The sequence below is a fragment of the Neovison vison genome, chromosome 5 (assembly GCF_020171115.1).
Source record: "Neovison vison isolate M4711 chromosome 5, ASM_NN_V1, whole genome shotgun sequence".
Lineage (NCBI taxonomy): Eukaryota > Metazoa > Chordata > Mammalia > Carnivora > Mustelidae > Neogale > Neogale vison.
In genome coordinates, this window is record NC_058095.1 from 67,466,176 (window position 1) to 67,491,048 (window position 24,873).

At 37.8% G+C, this 24,873-nt stretch overlaps 1 protein-coding gene across 1 annotated transcript; it reads left to right on the forward strand.

The window, feature by feature from the left end:
- The first annotated feature begins 1,908 nt into the window (after positions 1–1,908).
- Positions 1,909–23,162, forward strand: LOC122907798 (spermatogenesis-associated protein 22-like). Its single transcript, XM_044250624.1, has 8 exons — positions 1,909–1,951; positions 3,696–3,824; positions 5,654–5,714; positions 5,846–5,941; positions 15,499–15,832; positions 19,104–19,233; positions 19,682–19,779; positions 22,971–23,162. The coding sequence occupies exons 1-8, from the start codon at positions 1,909–1,911 to the stop codon at positions 23,160–23,162; spliced, it is 1,083 nt and encodes a 360-aa protein (XP_044106559.1).
- Positions 23,163–24,873: the final 1,711 nt, after the last annotated feature.

Here is a 24,873-nt window from a genome sequence, read left to right on the forward strand (position 1 = left end):
CAGACGACACCATTTGCATTAATGACCTCTGCAGCTAACCTCTGCGCCTGCGCAATTGGAGGCGCGGGTGGTGGCGCGTCTGCGTAAAGCTCGACTTCTCGCGCTTTTTCGGAGGCGGGAAGTGGGCCGTAGCTGACTGGAATCTGTCGGCGGGAGGCAACAGGCTAAAAACGAAGGTTTTTCGATGAGTAGAAACCTGAAGGTTAAGTCGCGTGCGGTGTTGGTTGGAGGGTCAAGAGGGGAAAGACTGTATTATCCCTAGTTACCAAACTCCCCCCATCCCCAGATCAGTAGAGGTCGTTGGAAGAGAACTTACCTCTGACTGGAGAACTTACCTCTGACTGGGCCGCCTAGGAGGAGCCATAATAGGGCCTCCTGGTCGCCATTTGAGACGAGACAGTGGCTTTGGCGGGGGAAACTGGGGGGAGGGTGTGTGTGTGTGTGTGTGTGCGCGCGCGCGCGCGTGCATGCGTGCGGTGTACATTGGACATACTTTTTGCTCATCAACGCTGTCAACCGCCATCGGGGTCCAGTTAGAAGTTAGGGCGCCTGGGTGGCTCAGTGGGTTAAGCCGCTGCCTTCGGCTCAGGTCATGATCTCAGGGTCCTGGGATCGAGTCCCGCATCGGGCTCTCTGCTCAGCAGGGAGCCTGTTTCCTCCTCTCTCTCTCTGCCTGCCTCTCTGCCTACTTGTGATCTGTCTCTGTTAAATAAATAAATAAGTAATCTTTAAAAAAAAAAAAAAGAATTTAGGGTCGAGCAACTCGGTGTTCCCGACTCCATGGTCTGGGGGGAGGATGCTTTATTTTGTTTGCATGGTATTCAGAAATGTGATAGCCCTTGTACGCCCCTCTCTAGGTTCAGTGTGTGAGTTACCTTGGTATTTCTGTGATGAGAAAAAGTCGCACAACCTCTCTTTTTCTTCCTGGAATGACACCAAGAATATTTTCTAAAGGGCTTGCTATATCTGGCTTCAAGCCCTGGATGTGGAAAGAAAGCAGAAACCGTCTCTGCACTTAATGTTTCCCAAGTTTTATTTCTATAAGTGGTATTTGGACATTCATGTTTATCTCAGTATGATTTACATTGTTGTATTCATGTCTGTTTTCCTCATTGGATAGTGAGTTTAGGAACAGAAATTACCTTGTTTACATTTGTGTTTTGCCTTTTCATGTAATAGGTAAGTGTTTGTTGAATTCAATTGGGTTGAAATATATTAGGACGCTAAACATGGAAAAAATTATAACATACTTTGTTGTAGAAGAAAAAACAAAAACCCTTCTTTCACTTGTTGGAGTTATGTAGACACTGAATAGAAACTTATCATTACGTTATTCTGGATTTTGTGGCTTTGGTCTTTGATATTATATAATACAGGGGTCTCAAATTAGTGGCCAAAGCAAGTGATCTCCACAGTGTTTTAAAGTGAGATAGAGCTTGTTCTCATGCGGTTAGTTCAATTGTTTTTGTTTCATTGTTTGCCTTGTAATCATATCAGTTTGCCAGTGTTGTAGTCCATTTCCCTCTTTATAAATTTGTTTCAGAACTGTTGTTATTTATTATGAGTCCTTGGCCCTAGAATATATTACTTAGAATGTGTGAAAATCCGTGCATGTTTAGGAAGAGAGGTATAGCCACCTTAGTCCTAACCAATTTCGAACAGAGTTGGAAAAGCACATTGTTACAAATTCTTATGCAGGAAGAAGAGGTGCTGTAAGATGATTCCCTTATCAGGTTTGAAACCATAGTGTTAAATCCTAATTTCAGTAATTACTAGGCTGAGAATTTGATTTTTTTTTTGTTGATACAATTTGAGTTGCAAATTTCTTTCTTTGAAGATTTAGTCAAACAACTTCATTTGTAAATTTGGAATGCTAAAGAAACGTTACAGACTTTGATATTGAAAAAAATGAAGAGAAACCTAAGTGAAAATTCAACTCGAAGTACAGCAGGTATTGAACAATTGTATTCAATTTTATTTATTAAATTTTTATTTTAAATTTTGTATATTTTTATATACCATGTAAACCTTGTGAAGTTTATAGATGGGATATTTTGGAAGGAACTTTTTAAAAAGATTGAACATATAGTCTAACCTCTTTACTTTTTAGGTCCAAGGAAATAAAATAACTTAGTCAAAACTTTTAGTGGCAGAGGTAGGAGTAAAATGAAACATTCCTGGATTTACCCTAGCATTCTTTCTACAAACTTTGTGTGCTTGAGTTGTTGTTCACTTTTAAGCTGAAAACATAGAAATAGATTTATTTCTATTTGTATTTGTGACTTTCTTATTTAAAATATTCCTATCTCCCTAACAACTTCCCCTACCGTTTCTGCTTTCCCGATTTATTAGTTAGTAAAAGGATAGAGGATAAGGATGAAGAGAACCAGGAGTGTAGTGATAATGCACAGTGAAGACAGTAATAGCGATTTATGATAGATGTACTGTGTTCTAGCATTTAATTATATGTATTAATTTATTTAATCCTTACACCAGCCCTCTGGTATAGGCATTATAATTATCATTCCTGTTTTCCAGATAAGAAACTCAGGCACAGAGAGGTTAAGTAAGTAATTTTTGAAGTGGCAGAGCCAGTATTTGGACCTAGGAATCTGGCTCTAGTGTTCATGCTCTTAATTCCTATATTTCCCATTTTCTCTGTGTATAATAGCAGAATGAGTTAAGGAAACTGCCCAAATTTATACTTCAAAGTTGTGATTCAAACTCAGGCAGTCTGATTTCAGAGCTCACATAATTTTCCCAGCCTTTTGTCATACAGTTATCATAGAGTCTATATTTTCTCCAAAGTATACGTGTTGATAGATCAGCTAGGGTATGTTCTAGTGGCAAGATAATCTGAACTGAGATTTAGGAAGCTTGAGCCCTATCTAGGCACTGTGCAAGCTTTTCAGATCCCTTTTTGTCTGAGATCCTTTCTAGTTTTAGTGTTTATAAATTCTGACTTTTGGCTTGACTTGAGATCCCAGGCCTCCCAGCTAGAGGGCTTGGACGTAGTATTTATTTATCCTCATGTGGATTGAATATTATCACTTTAAGCATTCAGAAAATGAATTTATGATCCCAGAAAATATGCATTACAGACAGCTGGAGTGCATGTTAAAATTGCAGAGTTTGGATTCCAAACTAAATCTGTTGAAATAAAATCCATGAGAGTGGGGTCTAGGAACTGGCGTGTTAAGGGAAATTCCATGTAAATCTTAGTCAGACTAAAGTTGGATAACGATGGCCATAAAGGGTGTGCTGTCACAGTCCAGAGTGGTTAGGGTTTTGGAAAGCATGGGACAGAGTTTGGTTCTCCCTCACCTCTATTGTATTTGAAGGGCCCCCCTCCAGTTGACATGGTAATAAGAAGCACAGAAAGGAAATAAGGAAAACAAAAAGTGGATTTGGAAAGGGTTGGGGGGTGAGGAAGGAGATGGGAATTACTTCCAAACAAGTGAAATTAAATCTGTGTTAATGTAGAACAGGAAAGGAGTTTTTAATAGAGACAAATGAGGTTATTTGGGACCTTAAAAAGAATGTAAAAATCAATCCAAAGATACAGAAATATATCGGTAATAAGTATAAAATTAACATATAAAAGTAGACAAATCAAAGTTGTTATTATGCACAATTATTCTATAACTAGATCTATCTGCCTATTATGTACTCATTTATTGGTACATTCAATTTAGGCTGTTTGCCTGTACCATTGTTCAATCAGAAGAAGAGGAATAGACAGCCATTAACATCCAATCCACTTACAAATGATCCAAGTAGCAGTACTGCTTCTGACAGTTATGATTTCCCTCCTTTACCACCAGGTAAGGAAATATGGTGAAAATTTTCAAAAAATAGGAATTAAGATGATAGAAAATTAACATTTTAATTTTATTACAATGGAAATAGAAAGTTTATTTTTTTCTTCTTTCCCCTATCCAAATATAGGGATTACTTGGCTCTTTCTGAACATTCCAGTACAGTAGTTGGAGTCTCCTTGTCTACAAGGGTGGCTTAGCATTTAAATGGAGTATCTTAGATCTGAAGCCTTTCTTCTAATGAAGTTGTAACCCACATTGTAAAGATTTGTTTCTTTTCTTTTTCAAGATATATGGATATTGTAACTTAGGCATGTGGTGATAAAGAGTGGTGAAACTCAAGTTGCCTCAGGAATTGGGATATGTGTACACATGAACACAGGAAAAATGGGAGAAAATTTAGACTTTAGGAAGGCTAGAAGCCTAAAATTTCTACTGCTTGGCTTTTTTCTCTTCTGAGCATTTTTGCTTCTCTTCATTTGTTACTTTATTTCTCTCATCCAGTTGGCTTTCTTATAACTTCAGCCAGCCCATGAACTAAATTATCTTTGCTGAAAGTTAACATAGCCTTTTACTTCTAGTTCCCAGAGTCCACTGTTGACTGCCTTCTGTATCTTTTGATTAAATTCTAAAGACAGCCTTTGGTTCGGCACATCTTTTTAAGTAAGGTCACTAAAATTCTGGTTTAGCTTTATGATTAGGCCTCTCATCTCTGCAACAGTTAGCCGTGGTGGTGGGTGCTGAGAGGTCTTAATGTTTGCTGACTTTTTATATCTCTTCAGAAAAAGGCACGGACAGGCAGGTATTCTGAAATATACTTGGTATATGCTGATTGTATACATTGATATATTTTTGAGGATACCTTAAAAATCTTTAATAAGATATTTTGAAACTAGAATTTTAAAATTTCTCTCCCTTCCTCTCTCTCCCTCACCCCTCCAGGCCTTAGTCTGCTTGTAAATCTATAATTATTTTCACTTCTTCCACATTTGAGGAATTCAAAGTAGGAATTTTATATTATTTTTATTTTTATTGACAAAAGAAAAATCTGTATGGATGTGCATAAATTGGCATTTATCTGATCATCCTCTGCCATCTAACAAAATTCTCTGACATTTAAAGTACTTTTATAAATAGCATGAATGTAGTCCTCCATAGGGAAATGCTCATCCTCCTGAAATACTGAACTGTCCAAGCTCTGAGCAGGATTAAAATCTGTAAGAGATGTAATATGATTCTTATATTGGGTAAGAGATATGGCTAGATCAGTGTTTTTCAGATTTTCATCTTGATCCATTAGTTTGGATGGGAAACAATCTTTAAAGAAGGAAATAGAAGAGAATAGAGTAGAATAGAAAATGTCAGGGTGCATCACACATGGTAAGGATACAAATTGATATTTCAGTTTTGTTATGTTCTCTCTCCCTCTCTAACATGCACACCATGCATATGTGTACATGTGTGTGTGTGCATATATTCTGGGCTATGATGTACTTTTTGCTGTGGGTTGGGTTCCAAAAAATTGAAGAAACATTGATTACACTAAATTCATGCTACAAAGTACAAGGTACTACACTAGAACTGATCATGGAAAAGATACAGATTAAACTACTACCTTTGTTTAAAACACAATGAGAAAGGAAGACATCTATGAAAATTAATAAGGCAGGCTGTGACAAATTCCACAATAAAGTGCTGTTTGAAGAACGTACCCATATCTTCCAAGTCCTTTTCTTTAGGCTTTTAGTTTTCCACCTATTAAATAAATATGAAGTGATTATTTTTAAAAAATGATACATATCTTACTTTTGTCTATGCTATTTGTATCTTTTGAGACTGGGCTTGGGAAGCTGTGAATCCAGAGTTTCCTCCTTCAATGAAAACAATGAACACAGGGTAGGTGGAAAAACATATACCACTGACTATATGTGTCTGTTACTGACTGATGTTATTCTTCATTGTATATTTTACATTTCTCAGTTTGGAAACAAACTGTTAATATTTAATAAGACCTATTTCTTTGAAAGGCAAATACCACATTCAGTTTCTCATCCTCTGAGAAGTCAAGATTCCATGTCTAAGTCTATTCAATTAAATACTGAAAGAAGCAAGAGTCACTGGAGGTGAGTTTACTTAAGATTTCTCTTTTTTCTATCCCTTCTCCTTCCCCCTTTTTCTCTCCTCCATTCCCTCTTCCTTCCTCTCTTCTTCCTTTCTCAGGCAAAATTACATTTAGGAAATTTTTATGCTAAATAGTCACTAACCCCACAGCAGTATTAGCTACGTTTTATAAAAGAAATTTAAAAATGCTATATAAGACTTTAAAAATAGGCAAATTTTTAAAAAATGGGCAAATTTGTCAGTGAATCATTTCCAAAGCATTCTTCACGTTATATCGAAATTTCTCCCTATATTTGTCATCATGCTACAGATCATATTAATAATCTAATTGACAGTAGGTAAAGAGTCAGGAATAACTGTATTTTAGTGTTGGATATATTTAGGAATTGCCAACCAAATAGAATGGTGAATTTCACCCTAGTAAGACAGTCAGCTCCATAAACAGAACAGAGTAAGAAAGAAAGATGACGACCAAAATGTGTGTACATAAACAGAGGTAGGTTCTCAGGAAATGAAGATGACCGTTAAGGAAGATGGTGAGATGCTCCTGGATTATTGCTGTAAGTCTAAGCTTAATCCCTAAATATGATGAAAAAATCAATAGTTAGGGAAAGGACATGGGTTCTTTGTTAGGTTGGATTTTAGTATTCTTGAGTAACTAGTAACTACCGAAGGAAAAAATTTTGGGAACAAAATATTAGAGAAACAACATCAAACATACATCTTCGATAGTCTTGTTTAGTGCTATGGTACATTATTTTAATAGTCCTTACAGCAATCCTGTAAAGTTAACCTTACCTTCACTTTTATTTGAGATACCATATTTTTTAAAGGGGAGAAACATTAACAAAATACTTAATAAGTAAATCAAAACAATATATATATTTTAAAATTAGTTTTGGTGGGGAGGAGTCAAGATGGCGGAGAAGTAGCAGGCTGAGACTACCTCAGCTAGCAGGAGATCAGCTAGAGAGCTTATCTAAAGATTGCAAACACCTGCAAATCCATCGGCAGATCGAAGAGAAGAAGAACAGCAATTCTAGAAACAGAAAAACAACCACTTTCTGAAAGGTAGGACTGGCGGAGAAGTGAATCCAAAGCGACGGGAAGATAGACCGCGGGGGGAGGGGCCGGCTCCCGGCAAGCGGCGGAGCAGCGGAGCACAAAATCAGGACTTTTAAAAGTCTGCTCCGCTGAGGGACATCGCTCCGGAGGCTAAACCGGGGCGAAGCCCACACGGGGTCGGCGTGACCTCAGGTCCCGTGGGGTCACAGAAGAATCCGGGGTGTCTGAGTGTCGCAGAGCTTGCAGGTATTGGAACGGGAAAGCCGGCTGCAGAGACAGAGCCGACAGTAAGCTCGCAGCTCGGAGTTGCCTTGAACCGGCCGCAGGCTCGGTGAGCTCGGAGCGCAGCGGGAGGTTAGGCAGACGCGAGTTACTAGGAGCTGTTCGCTGAGGGCGCACAGGGGAGCGGGGCCCCGGGGTCTCGGCTCCTCAGGGCCGGAGACCAGGAGGCCGCCATTTGTGTTCCCATCCTCCGGAACTCTACGGAAAGCGCTCAGGGAACAAAAGCTCCTGAAAGCAAAGCCAAGCGGATCACTCAGCCCGGCCCCTGGTAAGGGCGGTGCAATTCTGCCTGGGGCAAAGACACTTGAGAATCACTACAACAGGCCCCTCCCCCAGAAGATCAACAAGAAATCCAGGCAAGACCAAGTTGACCTACCAAGGAGTGCAGTTTCAATACCAAGGAGAAAGCAGCAGAATTCCAGAGGAGGAGAAAACAAACCACAGAACTCATGGCTTTCTGCCTGTGATTTTTTAGTCTTGCAGTTAATTTAATTTTTTTCTTTTTCATTTTTTTCACTTCTTCTGCTAAAAATTTTTATAACTTTTACCCTTTTCTTTTTTAACGTTTTTTAACTAGATTATCTAATATATATATATTTTTTTCTTTTTTATACTTTTCTTTATTCATTCTCTTTTTTTTAATTCTTTTTTTTTCTTTTTTTTCTTTCTTTCTTTTTGAACCTCTTTTTATCCCCAAATCAGAAGAGATCCTAATCTCTTCAATCTTTTTTTTTCTTAATTCTTTTTTAAATTCTTGATTGAATTTTTAATTCAATCTCTTTTTTTTAATTCTTTTTTTATTTTTTTCTTTCTTTCTTTTTGAACCTCTTTTTATCCCCAAATCAGAAGAGATCCCAATCTGAAGAGATTGGGAGATCCCAATCAAAGGAGATCCCAATCAGAGGAGATCCCTCACCCAATCGTGAGGGAGGAGAAATCCCCCCTCACGATTTGGGATCTCTTCTGATTTGGTTAAAGCATATTTTCCTGGGATTGTTGCCACCCTTTTAGTATGTTACTTGCTCCTTCATATACTCTTAGCTGGACAAAATGACAAGGCGGAAAAATTCACAACAAAAAAAAGAACAAGAGGCAGTACCGAAGGCTAGGGACCTAATCAATACAGACATTGGTAATATGTCAGAGCTAGAGTTCAAAATGACAGTTCTCAAGGTTATAGCCGGGCTTGAAAAAGGCATGGAAGATATTAGAGAAACCCTCTCCAGAGATATAAAAGCCCTTTCTGGAGAAATAAAAGAACTAAAATCCAACCAAGTTGAAATCAAAAAAGCTATTAATGAAGTTCAATCAAAAATGGAGGCTCTCACTGCTAGGATAAATGAGGCAGAAGAAAGAATTAGCGATATAGAAGACCAAATGACAGAGAATAAAGAAGCTGAGCAAAAGAGGGACAAACAGCTACTGGACCATGAGGAGAGAATTCGAGAGATAAGTGACACCATAAGACGAAACAACATTAGAATAATTGGGATTCCAGAAGAAGAAGAAAGAGAGAGGGGAGCAGAAGGTATACTGGAGAGAATTTCCCCAATATGGCAAAGGGAACGAGCATCAAAATTCAGGAGGTTCAGAGAACGCCCCTCAAAATCAATAAGAATAGGCCCACACCCCGTCACTTAATAGTAAAATTTACAAGCCTTAGTGACAAAGAGAAAATCCTGAAAGCAGCCCGGGAAAAGAAGTCTGTAACATACAATGGTAAAAGTATTAGATTGGCAGCTGACTTATCCACAGAGACCTGGCAGGCCAGAAAAAGTGGCATGACATTTTCAGAGCACTAAACGAGAAAAACATGCAGCCAAGAATACTATATCCAGCTAGGCTATCATTGAGAATAGAAGGAGAGATTAAAAGCTTCCAGGACAAACAAAAACTGAAAGAATTTGCAAACACCAAACCAGCTCTACAGGAAATACTGAAAGGGGTCCTCTAAGCAAAGAGAGAGCCTACAAGTGGTAGATCAGAAAGGAACAGAGACAATATACAGTAACAGTCACCTTACAGGCAATACAATGGCACTAAAATCATATCTCTCAATAGTTACCCTGAATGTTAATGGGCTAAATGCCCCAATCAAAAGACACAGGGTATCAGAATGGATAAAAAAACAAAACCCATCTATATGTTGCCTCCAAGAAACCCATTTTAAACCTGAAGACACCTCCAGACTTAAAGTGAGGGGGTGGAAAAGAATTTACCATGCTAATGGACATCAGAAAAAAGCAGGAGTGGCAATCCTTATATCAGATCACTTAGATTTTAAGCCAAAGACTATAATAAGAGATGAGGAAGGACACTATATCATACTCAAAGGGTCTGTCCAACAAGAAGATCTAACAATTTTAAATATCTATGTCCCCAATGTGGGAGCAGCCAACTATATAAACCAATTAATAACAAAATCAAAGAAACACATCAACAATAATACAATAATAGTAGGGGACTTTAACACTCCCCTCACTGAAATGGACAGATCATCCAAGCAAAAGATCAACAGGGAAATAAAGGCCTTAAATGATACACTGGATGAGATGGACATCACAGATATATTCAGAACATTTCATCCCAAAGCAACAGAATACACATTCTTCTCTGGTGCACATGGAACATTCTCCAGAATAGATCACATCCTCGGTCCTAAATCAGGACTCAACCAGTATCAAAAGATTGGGATCATTCCCTGCATATTTTCAGACCACAATGCTCTGAAGCTAGAACTCAACCACAAGAGGAAGTCTGGAAAGAACACAAATACATGGAGACTAAACAGCATCCTTCTAAAGAATGAATGGGTCAACCGGGAAATTAAAGAAGAATTGAAAAAAATCATGGAAACAAATGATAATGAAAATACAACGGTTCAAAATCTGTGGGACACAACAAAGGCAGTCCTGAGAGGAAAATATATAGCGGTACAAGCTTTTCTCAAGAAACAAGAAAGGTCTCAGGTACACAACCTAACCCTACACCTAAAGGAGCTGGAGAAAGAACAAGAAAGAAACCCTAAGCCCAGCAGGAGAAGAGAAATCATAAAGATCAGAGCAGAAATCAATGAAATAGAAACCAAAAAAACAATAGAACAAATCAACCAAACTAGGAGCTGGTTCTTTGAAAGAATTAATAAAATTGATAAACCCTTGGCCAGACTTATCAAAAAGAAAAGAGAAAGGACCCAAATAAATAAAATCATGAATGAAAGAGGAAAGATCACAACTAACACCAAAGAAATACAAACTATTATAAGAACATACTATGAGCAACTCTACGCCAACAAATTTGACAATCTGGAAGAAATGGATGCATTCCTAGAAACATATAAACTACCAAAATTGAACCAGGAAGAAATAGAAAGCCTGAACAGACCCATAACCAGTAAGGAGATTGAAACAGTCATTAAAAATCTCCAAACAAACAAAAGCCCAGGGCCAGATGGCTTCCCGGGGGAATTCTACCAAACATTTAAAGAAGAACTAATTCCTATTCTGCTGAAACTGTTCCAAAAAATAGAAATGGAAGGAAAACTCCCAAACTCATTTTATGAGGCCAGCATCACCTTGATCCCAAAACCAGACAAGGATCCCATCAAAAAAGAGAGCTATAGACCAATATCCTTGATGAACACAGATGCAAAAATTCTCACCAAAGTACTAGCCAATAGGATTCAACAGTACATTAAAAGGATTATTCACCACGACCAAGTGGGATTTATCCCAGGGCTGCAAGGTTGGTTCAACATCCGCAAATCAGTCAATGTGATACAACACATCAATGAAAGAACAAGAACCATATGATACTCTCAATAGATGCTGAAAAAGCATTTGACAAAGTACAGCATCCCTTCCTGATCAAAACCCTTCAAAGTGTAGGGATAGAGGGCACATACCTCAATATCATCAAAGCCATCTATGAAAAACCAACTGCAAATATCATTCTCAATGGAGAAAAACTGAAAGCTTTTCCACTAAGGTCAGGAACACGGCAGGGATGTCCATTATCACCACTGCTATTCAACATAGTACTAGAAGTCCTAGCCTCAGCAATCAGACAACAAAAGGAAATTAAAGGCATCCAAATCGGCAAAGAAGAAGTCAAATTATCACTCTTCGCAGATGATATGATACTGTATGTGGAAAACCCAAAAGACTCCACTCCAAAACTGCTAGAACTTATACAGGAATTCAGTAAAGTGTCAGGATATAAGATCAATGCACAGAAATCAGTTGCATTTCTCTACACCAACAACAAGACAGAAGAAAGAGAAATTAAGGAGTCAATCCCATTTACAATTGCACCCCAAACCATAAGATACCTAGGAATAAACCTAACCAAAGAGGCACAGAATCTATACTCAGAAAACTATAAAGTACTCATGAAAGAAATTGAGGAAGACACAAAGAAATGGAAAAATGTTCCATGCTCCTGGATTGGAAGAATAAATATTGTGAAAATGTCTATGCTACCTAAAGCAATCTACACATTTAATGCAATTCCTATCAAAGTACCAACCATCTTTTTCAAAGAAATGGAACAAATAATTTTAAAATTTATATGGAACCAGAAAAGACCTCGAATAGCCAAAGGGATATTGAAAAAGAAAGCCAAAGTTGGTGGCATCACAATTCCAGACTTCAAGCTTTATTACAAAGCTGTCATCATCAAGACAGCATGGTACTGGCACAAAAACAGACACATAGACCAATGGAACAGAATAGAGAGCCCAGAAATAGACCCTCAACTCTATGGTCAACTAATCTTCGACAAAGCAGGAAAGAATGTCCAATGGAAAAAAGACAGCCTCTTCAATAAATGGTGTTGGGAAAATTGGACAGCCACGTGCAGAAAAATGAAATTGGACCATTTCCTTACACCACACACAAAAATAGATTCAAAATGGATTAAGGACCTCAATGTGAGAAAGGAATCCATCAAAATCCTTGAGGAGAACACAGGCAGCAACCTCTTCGACCTCAGCCGCAGCAACATCTTCCTAGGAACATCGCCAAAGGCAAGGGAAGCAAGGGCAAAAATGAACTTTTGGGATTTCATCAAAATCAAAAGCTTTTGCACAGCAAAGGAAACAGTTAACAAAACCAAAAGACAACTGACAGAATGGGAGAAGATATTTGCAAATGACATATCAGATAAAGGACTAGTGTCCAAAATCTATAAAGAACTTAACAAACTCAACACCCAAAGAACAAATAATCCAATCAAGAAATGGGCAGAGGACATGAACAGACGTTTCTGCAAAGAAGACATCCAGATGGCCAACAGACACATGAAAAAGTGCTCCATATCACTCGGCATCAGGGAAATACAAATCAAAACCACAATGAGATATCACCTCACACCAGTCAGAATGGCTAAAATCAACAAGTCAGGAAATGACAGATGCTGGCGAGGATGCGGAGAAAGGGGAACCCTCCTACACTGTTGGTGGGAATGCAAGCTGGTGCAACCCCTCTGGAAAACAGCATGGAGGTTCCTCAAAATGTTGAAAATAGAACTGCCCTATGACCCAGCAATTGCACTACTGGGAATTTACCCTAAAGATACAAACGTAGTGATCCAAAGGGGCACGTGCACCCGAATGTTTATAGCAGCAATGTCCACAATAGCCAAACTATGGAAAGAACCTAGATGTCCATCAACAGATGAATGGATCAAGAAGATGTGGTATATATACACAATGGAATACTATGCAGCCATCAAAAGAAACGAAATCTTGCTATTTGCGACAACATGGATGGAACTAGAACGTATCATGCTTAGCGAAATAAGTCAAGCGGAGAAAGACAACTATCATATGATCTCCCTAATATGAGGGAGTGGTGATGCAACATGGGGGCTTAAGTGGGTAGGAAAAGAATCCATGAAACAAGATGGGATAGGGAGTGAGACAAACCATAAGTGACTCTTAATCTCATGAAACAAATTGTGGGTTGCTGGGGGGAGGGGGGTTGGGAGAAGGGGGGTAGGGTTATGGACATTGGGGAGGGTATGTGCTTTGTGGTAAATTGGAAGGGGAGATGAACCATGAGAGACTATGGACTCTGAAAAACAATCTGAGGGGTTTGAAGTGGTGGGGGGGTGGGAGGTTGGGGTACCAGGTGGTGGGTATTATAGAGGGCACAGCTTGCATGGAGCACTGGGGGTGGTGAAAAAATAATGAATACTGTTTTTCTGAAAATAAATAAATTGGGGAAAAAAAATAAAATTAGTTTTGGTCATATTGGTTTCCTCAGAACCAGTTAGTTACATTCTTTAGAACCAGGGCTCTTTACCTAGGCCATTCAGTGGTTTGAGATCGTCCTCAGAGGCACAGTTTCAGCTGCAGATGCTGTAAGAAAATGCCTTCTGACTGGCATTTGAGAATTAGGTAACATCGTAATATGGACAGGCAGTCAGTATTAGCTATTCCAATTTGAAATCATAGATAATCTATCAGACAGTTGGACTATAACAACAGATAATCCAGGAGCAAAAACCATTTGAAAACCCAGGTAGGTGGCTGATAATCTGCTGAAGCTCTGGTTCTCTGCTTCGGTTTAGAATCTCTGCTTTATCTTCACATCTATGTAGCCCCCGTTAACAGCTTGTTCTTGGGATCTCATTGAACACCTAGATCCAAAGAGAAGGATCCAAAGCAGACACTACCCTTCCCTTCTCAGAAGCCACTACAGCTTTAGTACCTTTCATGGTCTGGTTGGGATTTGAGGACATGCCTGAGCTAGATTGGCTGCTGAAGCAGCATCCTTGTGTGGGCTCAGTCAGGAAGGTCAAAAGACTGTGGTTCTTCCAGGGCTTGTTCCCAGGCCAGGAGCGCCTCCTAGACACAAATGTGGGAAGAGGTTAAAATGCATTATCAATAAGGAGCTGTAAGGGGTGCTTGGGTGGCTCAGTGGGTTAAAGCCTCTGCCCTTGGCTCGGATCCCGGGATCATGCTCCATATTGGGCTCTCTGCTCAGCAGGGAGTCGGCTTCCTCCTCTCTCTCTGCCTGCCTCTCTGCCTACTTGTCTGTCAAATAAATAAATAAAATCTTAAAAAAAAAATAAGGAGTTGTGAAACAAAGATGCTTTTCTAAATTGAATAATAAACATAATTTTTATAGCCATGAGAGGAGAAAGGCGAAGTTTGGTTTCTGTTCTCTCTACTGAAAATAAAATTGCTGTCATATGAAGAGGTGGTGAATGTAGGAAAAATTTTAAAGAGGTGTCTCAGACAGCTAATTAATAAAAATACAAGTAATTTTTTTTCTGGATATTTTGAGGTTTGTGAGATTTATCAACTTTTAAAGGTTTGAAATTATTCATGATTTCTCCTGTCCTTATTTTCATACCTAATTTTGCACCTAATTTACTTAAGAAGGTGCCCACATTAACAAGCTTCAGGCCCCATACAATCTGGACATGTGCCTGGTCACTGGGGAACCTGTATTATTTTCTCTAACAAGGGATGAGTTGTATTATTTGCCCCCTTGTAATACCAGTGATATTTTTCAGGAAAATTGCCCAGAAATAAGAATTTGTGACCTGGATTAGTTTCTCCCTGTTGAACTCTTAACTGGTCTGCTTAGAAATTATACTTTGGATTTTGGCCTCATTAACATCATGTTCTCATCAGTTAATATAATTCACTTAGATTAATGTAGTTACTAAAATGTTGCAACAGATTGATTAATTGGACTTTTAAGCTCTGTAGTAAAAGCATAAAATTTCTAATCAAAGTTATCTACACTGCTTGTATTTATTCTCCTTGTGATTTAAAATCACCTATAAGCCATAACTTGTTAAAATTTTATGGTAGAAAATTTAAAAAATAAATGCATAAAGAAGCAGGTAAGTATCCTCAGAATCTTACCACTCAGAGACAACCACTGTCAAATGAAAGCCTATAGTTTAAAAAATATACTTTATAACACTAAGCTCTGAGTTGGGCGACTAGGATTCTCTGGGTTCCAGATTGACAATAACTTGCTGTATAACTTCAGGCAAGTTACTTCCTCAGTTTCCTCACCTAAAAAGAGAGGTATGATCTATTGTAGAGTTGTTGTGATAATGTATTTGGAAGTTCCAACTAGTCAATAGTTACAAAGTACTTTATAAATCATAATTTTTCACTATTAATTTTTTAAAAGAAGATGTATATAGAAACAAAAAACTAATATTAATTAAAAAAAATCTATTACAGCTACAAGGATGGCAGCAAAAATACCAGCTGGAAAACATCGGACAGAAATGATGTTAGGCCTCAATGCAAAAGAACAAACCTGGTGGCAAATGATGGAATAAATTCCTGTTGGGGAGCTCAGCAAGGGAAACAATTAAGAATATCAGAACCTCCTAACTTATCTCACCAAAGAGAAGCCAAAGTACTCAGACAAACACATTCGTCAGAAATACCTGGCTCCACAATGAGAGGTCTAGACAAAAGCAGTGCTTTACAGGCATTTAAACCAAGTTTTCAACAAAGTTTATTTGAGAAGAAAATGTTGGATGATACTCCAGAAAAAAGTAGTCTTAAGGTAAACTTTGTAAATATGGATCATTTACATTTAAAAATATGAGATAAATACTTAAATTACAGAGATAAGAGCATTTAAAAATCAATCTCATGGCATGCATTACATGATTAACACAAATGCCTGGTCCCTGGTGTAGATGAATGTTTCAAAATATTTTCTTTGTGATTATGAATGACTGCTCCTTTTCATAGTTGCCTTAGAGTGTCCTACTGGCTTCTGAATCTCACTGTTGACTCATTATTGAGATGATGAGAGTTTATCCATTACTTACAGAAATTTCTCCCAGTTCCTTATGTGTCAGTCTAATTTTTTGTAACAGAGGTCAGCAAACTCTTTTTTTAAAGGGCCAGATAGTAAATATTTTTTTACTTTAAAGTCATATTGTCTCAAGTATACCACTTAGCTCTACCATTGTAGTTTGAAAGCAACCATAGACAATACATAAATAATAGACTTGGCTGTGTTCCAATAAAAGTTTATAAAAACAGACAACAGGTTAGACTTGGACTGCAAGCCAGAGTTTATTTTACTTTTCCAGCTTCATATTCTATAATCTACAAATATATACTAGCCATTTCAGACCTTTCACTATTCTCTGAACATGATATGCACTCTAATATGACTCTGCTTTGGTTTATTTTTTTCTCTACATCTATACATCAGCCTTACTTCCTCCTCTCACCACCCTTTGCTCTAATTGTTCTTTGTAAATGTCTTCTATATATTTTGTGTGCTGGTTGTTCACTACCTTCCTTTCCTTGTACCCTGGCCCAACAATCTGAGGGTTTTGAAGGGGTGGGGTGTGGGAGGTTGGGGGAACCAGGTGGTGGGTATTGGAGAGGGCATGGATTGCATGGAGCACTGGGTGTGGTGCAAAAATAATGAATACTGTTACGCTGAAAAAATTTAAAAAAAAAAAAAAGATTCTTTACTCTCCACTCTCGGTGCTCTGGAAGGCTGAGTTGTCCTACGTAGTGTAGCCTCCTGAGGTCCCCAGGCTAGCTCTTGTTAGGGGTCAGCCAATGGGAGTCACTGGCAGGAAATCAGAAGGGGGAGAGAGAGGTTGGGTTGTCCTATTTTCTCCCTGTTTAAGTGTGGTATTGTGGGCAGTAGCTGTCCCCAAATGGTACAGCTCTTCCATGAGTCCAGCTTTCACAGATGTGATAATTTTATTTCTTTCCCTTGTCCTTTCAGCCTAAGAATAATAGAAGTCTCTTATTGTTGTTAGTCTCGAGGGCTTCAGTACCCTGCTTGTTTTGCCCATACACCTGTTAAGAAGTCTTTTCAACATTTGGGGTAATTTTTTTTCTTTTTTGCTAGAAATCTGACTAATGGAGCATATATCATAGTGGCTTTCAATCTTATAGTTCCTTGTACAAAGGAATGATAGTTACCTTAGTAACAATTGTTCATTATGGCAGTAGCTCTCAATGGGAGGTATTCGTATCTTGGTTAGGAAGGGGAGGAGGAGGGAAGGTAACTGTAGTTAGAAAAAAAAGTCCCATCACGTGTTCTTTGATGTGCTGCCACCCTCACAAGGGAAAGTACCCTCTTCCCTCCTGAAATTAGTACTTGACGCACTTTTTTCTTAGTTGATCTTTAAAAATGCCAAATACATTCTTTTTTTTTCAATTTATTTATTTTCAGAAAAATATTATTCATTATTTTTTCACCACACCCAGTGCTCCATGCAAGCCGTGCCCTCTATAATACCCACCACCTGGTACTCCAACCTCCCACCCCCCCGCCACTTCAAACCCCTCAGATTGTTTTTCAGAGTCCATAGTCTCTCATGGTTCACCTCCCCTTCCAATTTACCCAAATTCCCTACTCCTCTCTACCGCCCCTTGTCCTCCATGCTATTTGTTATGCTCCACAAATAATTGAAACCATATGATAATTGACTCTCTCTGCTACTCTCTCTGCTTGACTTATTTCACTCAGCATAATCTCTTCCAGTCCCGTCCATGTTGCTACAAAAGTTGGGTATTCATCCTTTCTGATGGAGGCATAATACTCCATAATGTATATGGACCACATCTTCCTTATCCATTCATCCGTTGAAGGGCATCTTGGTTCTTTCCATAGTTTGATATCCAGGATCTATAATGAACTCCTCAAACTCAACCCACATGAAACAGACAAACACATCAAAAAATGGGCAGAAGATATGAACAGACACTTCCCCAATCAAGACATACAAATGGCTATCAAGACACATGAAAAAATGATCATCATCATTAGCTCTCAGGGAGATTCAAATTAAAACCACATTGAGATATCACCTTACACCAGTTAGAATGGCCAAAATTAACAAAACAGGAAACAACATGTGTTGGAGAGGATGTGGAGAAAGGGGAACCCTCTTACACTGTTGGTGGGAATGCAAGTTGGTGCAGCCTCTTTGGAGAACAGTGTGGAGATTCCTCAAGAAATTAAAAATAGAGCTTCCCTATGACCCTGCAATTGCACTCCTGGGTATTTACCCCAAAGACACAGATGTCGTGAAAAGAAGGGCCATCTGTACCCCAATGTTTATAGCAGCAATGGCCACAGTCGCCAAACTATGGAAAGAGCCAAATACATTCTTATCTTAGGGCCTTTATATTTTGTTGTTCCCTCCACCCTCACTTAACAACCTATTTAAAATAATAATTCCTATTTCTCTTTATCCTTTTACTCTGTTTTTCTTGAATTCATAGGATATATTAATTCCTGACATTCTATTATGTATTCATTTGTTTATTTTCTGAATACTCCATTAGAGGGCAATATTGGTGAGGTATCTTGTCTGTTTTGTTCAGTGGTGGTTCCTCATTAGCTGTGTTTGGCACATAGTAAATGCCAGTAAGTACTTTTGAAATGAACGAGTGAGTGTGTTTGGCTCCCCTGTTAGAGTGTGAGCACATTAGGGAAAGGAACTGTGTTCTATGCACCTGTGTTTATCAGAGGATTGGCACATAATGCTCTAAAAATATTCAGTGAATAAATAAATGAGTGCGTGAATGTCCATACAAATGATTTTCTTCTTGGTTTATTCTCTTCAAGGATATCCTAGTTTCTCCTCCTATAAACTGCAAATGATGTCTTTAATTTAAGGGAGTAACTACTAAAATTTTCAATATTTTCTTATATAAGGACCTAGGATCTTTACATGGAAAGTGAAGGAGTATGACAAGAAAAAAAAATGAATAGCTTCTCAGCCTTTTGGCTAAGATAAGTGTAAAAAAAAGAAAGGATTTTCTAATGCTATGGTTTTATTTTTCAAAAGGAAAGCTCATTTTATCAGTTAAAGCTCAAGGAAAAAGATAATTCTTTAAGAATTATATCTGCAGTTATTGAAAGCATGAAGTACTGGCGTGAACGTGCCCAGAAAACTGTACTTCTTTTTGAAATATTGGGTAGGTAAAGTACTTTGGAAAACATCAAACTATTTGGACAATAGGTCTATAGGAATACCTAGGGGATCTTAAAAATAAAATTTGGAAAAGGCTATTAAGGTTTATTAGGATTTTCTTCATTTCTTAGATTTGTTATTGATTTGTGTGACTTAAGATGTATTTAGTTATTTTTGGTAGTATTCTTCTGATTCATAATGTTAAAATGGGAAAGATTGTTACAGGGGCTCTGTCTTAACTCCTGAGTTGAATAGGGCCAGAAATTTAGTTTTCCTTAGTATTTAACAGTCTCAGAGATATTGTTCCCGCTTAAGATGTAGTCTGTATTATTGTGTAAATAAAACCAGAAGAGCTTTGTGTAGGAAAAGTTATTTAAATATTAGTTCCCACTGTTAAATTTTATTTGCATTTTACCAGCACTGATTTTCTCCCCTATTTTAATGTTGCTTAGCTGTTCTCGATTCAGCTGTTACACCTGGTCCATATTATTCAAAGACCTTCCTTATGAGAGATGGGAAAAACACTCTGCCTTGTGTATTTTATGAAATAGTGAGTATTTGTTTAAATATTCTTTGCAAAGCTTGTGCCAACCAAACATACAAAGGCTGGCTATAATTCCATCATAGTAGAAATTCTGTTAACAATTTGGTATTACTTTCAACATTTTGTTTGGTTCTAATTCTGACTTTAAAGTTTATATGTTCAGCTAATAGAGAAAACCTACTGTGTGCCAGGTGCTGTACTAGATGCAAGGGATACAGAGTAGAATACAAGTGCTAAACAGCTCTTTCTCTTAGAATTTATTGTAGTCTCAGATAGAAAGAGGTACATAAATGTTACATTGTGGTATGATAAGTGGTAGGTAGAGGTATGTACAGTGCGCTATAAAATGGACAGGATGGGGCAGATCAGAGAAAGACTTTTCAAGAATGTAGTAACTTATCTTACATGTTTAAAGAGTAATAAATAATAATAATAATAATAATAATAATAAATTTATAATAAATAAATAAATAAAGAGTAATAAATGAAGCCAAAGTGTGTGGGAGGTGGGAGGAATGAATTCTTAGGTAAGAGGGCAGCATATGCAAGGACATGAAGCTGAGAGAATGGATTGTAGAGGAAACTGCACATAGTTTATGATCAACAGAGTGTGGAAGGACAGTGGTTCTGAAGTTGGAGGAAGGCAGGGACTGGGCTGGGATTTAGGAAAGATTCTTGGTGACGAATAAGACTGCAGGTGACAAAGGAGGCTGGAGATTTTGTAAAACTTACATACTTTGTAGTAGAGTTTGGTGTTAAATCTGAAATCAGACTTGGATTCCAATTTTTACCCCACTATTTACTAGCTTTATGACCTTGCGTAAGCTGCTTAAATTCCCTGAGTTTTTTAAAATCTGTAAAATGGGGAGACAATTCCTACTGAAAGGTTGTTTTGGAGATTAGATAATAAAATATATGAATGTACATTTTCTGACACATAGTAGATGAAAAAAGCAATTATATTACTAATTTGTATAATATCTTTAATGTTTATTTTTCTCTAGTCTGTTAAGTTTAAAAATCTTTTATTGGTTGGGCGTCAGCCTTCGGCCCAGGGCATGGTCCTGGGGTCCTGGGCTTGAGTTCTGCATCAGGCTTCCTGCTCAAGCCGGGAGTCTGCTTCTCCCTCTGCCTCCTCTTTCTCTGTTTCTCATGAATAATGAATAGAATCTTTAAAAAAATCTTTTATTTAAGTAGAACATATACCTAAAAGTATACAAATCATAATTGTACAGTTCTGTGATGTGCCTATGACATATCACAAAGTGGACATTACCAAGGCTAAGAAAAAGAACATTGCTGTCACTCCATGCATCCCGTGTCTCCTCCCATTCTCTACCTCCCCTCTCCTACCTAAAAGCAACTACTATGCTGATTTTTAATATCACAAAATAAATCTGTTTAGTTTTGAACCTTATATAAATAGTATCATATGGTATATCTTTAAAGTCTGTCCCTCAATACAATGTTTGTAAGATTCATCTGTTATTTTGTGTAGCTGTAGTCTATTTATTTATATATCCATGTACAATATTTTTAACAACAGAATATTGTACTGTTTCTATTAGCTTTCTATTCTAGTGTTGGTGATATCCAAGTTTCCAGATTTTTTGCTGTTATGAATAATACTCTATGAATAGTCTTGTATATACCTCTTGTGCATATACACATATTTCTTTTGAGCATATACCTAGAAGTAAAATCACTGCATCATAGTTCATGTGTATGTTCCAATAGAGTAGTTATTTACCAAAGAATTTTCCAAAGGTTTGTACTTATTTACACTCTCACAATCAGTGTAGATGAATTAAGTTTTTCTGCATTCTTATCAACACTTAGTACTGTCAGTCTTTTTTATTTCAGCTATGTAGGTTTTTAGTGCTACCTTACTTTTCTGCAGTTCCTGGTAACTAACCTTGTATGTTTACTGGCCACTTAGACACCTTCTTCTGTAAAGTCTTTTCAGGCCTCTTGCTCTTTTCTATTGAATTATTGTTTTATCCTTACTGATTTATCAGAGGTTTTTTGTGTGTGTGACTATTTTGGGTACAAGTTATTTGTCCATTATTTATATTGCAAATTTTTTCTCATACTCCATAGTTTGCTTTTTCAGTCTTTTATTTTTTTAAAAGATGTATTTATTTATTTGACAGAGACACAGTGAGAGAGGAAATACAGGCAGGGGAGTGAGAGAGGGAGAAGCAGGCTTCCCGCCAAGTAGGGAGCCTGAGCGGGGCTCAATGCCAGGCTTGATCATGACCCAAGCGGAAGGCAGATGCTTAATGACTGAGCCACACGGGACCCTGCTTTTTTAGTCATAGTGATGGTTGTTGAGGAACAGAAATTCTGCTTTTTAATAAAGCCTTTTTAGCAATTATCACTGCTACCTTTTATACCTAGTGTTTTTTATGACCATTTGGTGAAGGGAACTCCAGAATACTCACCTTTAATTAATGATTCAGAAGATTTGATGCTGGCTGGTCTTTTTCCATTTTACTAGTCCCATGAAAGGTGTAGCCCTTTTGGGTACCAACCCTAAGCCAAAGGTGAGAGTGAGAATGGTGACCAGAATCTCTTTTCCTTGGGAGCCTCTGATTCCTTTTTTTCTCTCCCAGTCCTAGGAGCCTGTCAAAACCTCTGCTCAGTTTCTTAGACTCTCAACTGCCTTGGCTGTTCTTGACAGATAATCTCAAGGGGAAACATTCCTAAATGTCAAGCCCCACTTTGGACTTCTGTCTTTTCCCAGATGGGAGTCTCTCCATTCCCTCACTGCATTGGTAGCTCTCTAATGTCTATGAGGAGATTTAAAAATATTTCATCCACCTATTTGAGTTGTTCTTAGCTAGAGAGTTGGTCTGAACTACCTGATCTGCTGTTTATTGGAAGTGGAACTCTAGCAGTCTAATAAAGTGAATAATTCATGAGCCATTACATTGGGATTTATTCAGTTTTTTAAGACCAATAGTTTACCAGCTTGTAAGAAGCCCTACCCAAGTGAATGTCTTTCTTCTGTGGCAGGACACCCATATATGCCTAGCTATCTTGGTCTTACAGGCAGTGGGGCCCTAAATCAGGTTGAGGGAATTACAGCTTTTTGGGGTGATTCATATTTAGTTGGTCATATGATTAGTTTTAAAAAACTGCAATTCAGATGAAGTAAATAATAACTTCTTTGATATTTATTTTTTTAAAAACAGGATCGTGAACTTCCAAGACTGATTAGAGGCCGAGTTCATAGGTGTGTTGGAAACTATGACCAGAAAAAGAGTATTTTCAAATGTGTTTCTGTTAGACCAGCATCTGTTTCTGAACAAAAAACTTTCCAAGCATTTGTTAAAACTGTAGATGCTGAGATGAAATATTATACTGATACAATGAATGAAATTTAAATAGTAATAAGGGAAGTTTAAATATTACAATTTAAAGCATGTTCTTATTGTTTAAATGATCATCTCCATATTTATAGCTGCTGTTTTTTGTAGTTCATTTGTTGAATTAAAATATATCAATCCTTTTAAATGTGGAGTTTTTTTTAAATGAAAATGGTACATTTGCTAAAATTAAACAACCATTTCTAGGTAAAAATCCTCAAAATAGTAGGAATAGATGCTTATTTAACATGATGTAATAATATATTTGAGTCAGCCCAAAAGCCAACATCAAGCTTAATGGGAAAATATAGGGACATTCCCACTAAAATCAGGAATAAGACAAGGGTGCCCACTATCAGTACTGTTACTTGGAAGGAGAGCTAAACCATGAAAGACTATGGACTCTGAAAAACAACCTGAGGGTCTTAAAGGGAGGGGGTAGGAGGTTGGGGGAACAAGGTGTTGGGTATTAGGGAGAACTCGTATTGCATGGAGCACTGGGTGTGGTGCAAAAACAATGAAAACGCTGAAAAGAAATAAAAATTTTTTTTTTAAAAAAAGGAAAGAAAGTGGGTGGTAGAGAATATAGAGATACAGCATCAAAGGCAAGGACTCCAGAGGAGGCCAGAGACAGAGGAGGTCTGTGCCAGCAGGTGTGAAAGCTCCTGAGATAAAGACCCAACAGATCAAAGGCAGCTGCTCAGACAAGACAGACCCTTGGAGGAGACAGGGACAAGCAGAGATCAGGCAGGCTGGAGCCCTTGGGAAGACGTCTTTGAAGGGAGGGGTGTATCAAGAGGTGCCCTGGGGCACTGTTACACTGAAAAGAAATTAAAAAAAAAAAGGTAAGCAGGAAAAAAAAGAAAAGAAATACTCGTCTTAAATAGATTTCCAAAAATGCTAATAAAATAGATACTAGATTAAAAAAAGAATTATGTAAGAACTGCTAGTCTATGCAGTTTATTTAATTATTTCAAATATTTAGTGTGCATATGTAATATATATTTGTATATTTATATATAATTTACACTTAATTTTCTATTTTCCTATATCTGTCCTTCTAAAATGCATCTGCACTCTGGTCTTTCCTCCCTACCTTTTCTCCCTGCCCTCATGTTTAAGATCTCAGTTGCTCACCGCTCTATAAAACAAATAAGTAGAGGGGAGTAATAGACTCCAGCTTCAAAAGCAATCAGTTACGATGGAGAAATCCCTTGGAAGGTACATGGAAGGAGGATGCAGAGGATGATAGCAAGTTCTTGTCTGGTTTCGCAGTTACTGCCTTATACCAAAGTTGTGATGCCAGTTGGGAGATCACATCCCAAAAGATTGGTGTATACTTCTATGGAATATGAACCAGGAACCCACACATGGTGCTACTTCTCCCATAGCCATGATATATGGGTCTGGGAATCAAGAGGTGGTAGCAGGACTGACTTTTGTCATTATTACACCAAATGATGACCTCACAAAATTTTTGCTTCCCACCCCGACTATTTTAGGCTTCTGGTTTAGTGATCTTACTTTCTGTTATAGTCTGGGTTGCTCAAAATGCAAACAAAATCTTATTATTTGCTAGTATTTTTTTGGTACTGTTATCTCACAGGAAGAGACAGAAGAGTATAAATAATGAAGAAAGGACAACCAATAAGTGGGGTGGCGTGGCTTATTAAGTTGACCACTACTGGTGAATAAGGCTTGTTGAAATGCATCATAGAACTGTCCAGCT

What these genes read in the sequence shown, in the direction of transcription:
- LOC122907798 (XM_044250624.1), top strand. Translation starts at nt 1,909, where the DNA reads ATGAAGAGAAACCTAAGTGAAAATTCAACTCGAAGTACAGCAG. An exon ending in CAGAAAAAAGTAGTCTTAAG is followed by an intron (nt 15,833 to 19,103) that starts GTAAACTTTGTA and finishes ATTTTTCAAAAG; the next exon opens with GAAAGCTCATTTTATCAGTT. An exon ending in CTTGTGTATTTTATGAAATA is followed by an intron (nt 19,780 to 22,970) that starts GTGAGTATTTGT and finishes TTTTAAAAACAG; the next exon opens with GATCGTGAACTTCCAAGACT.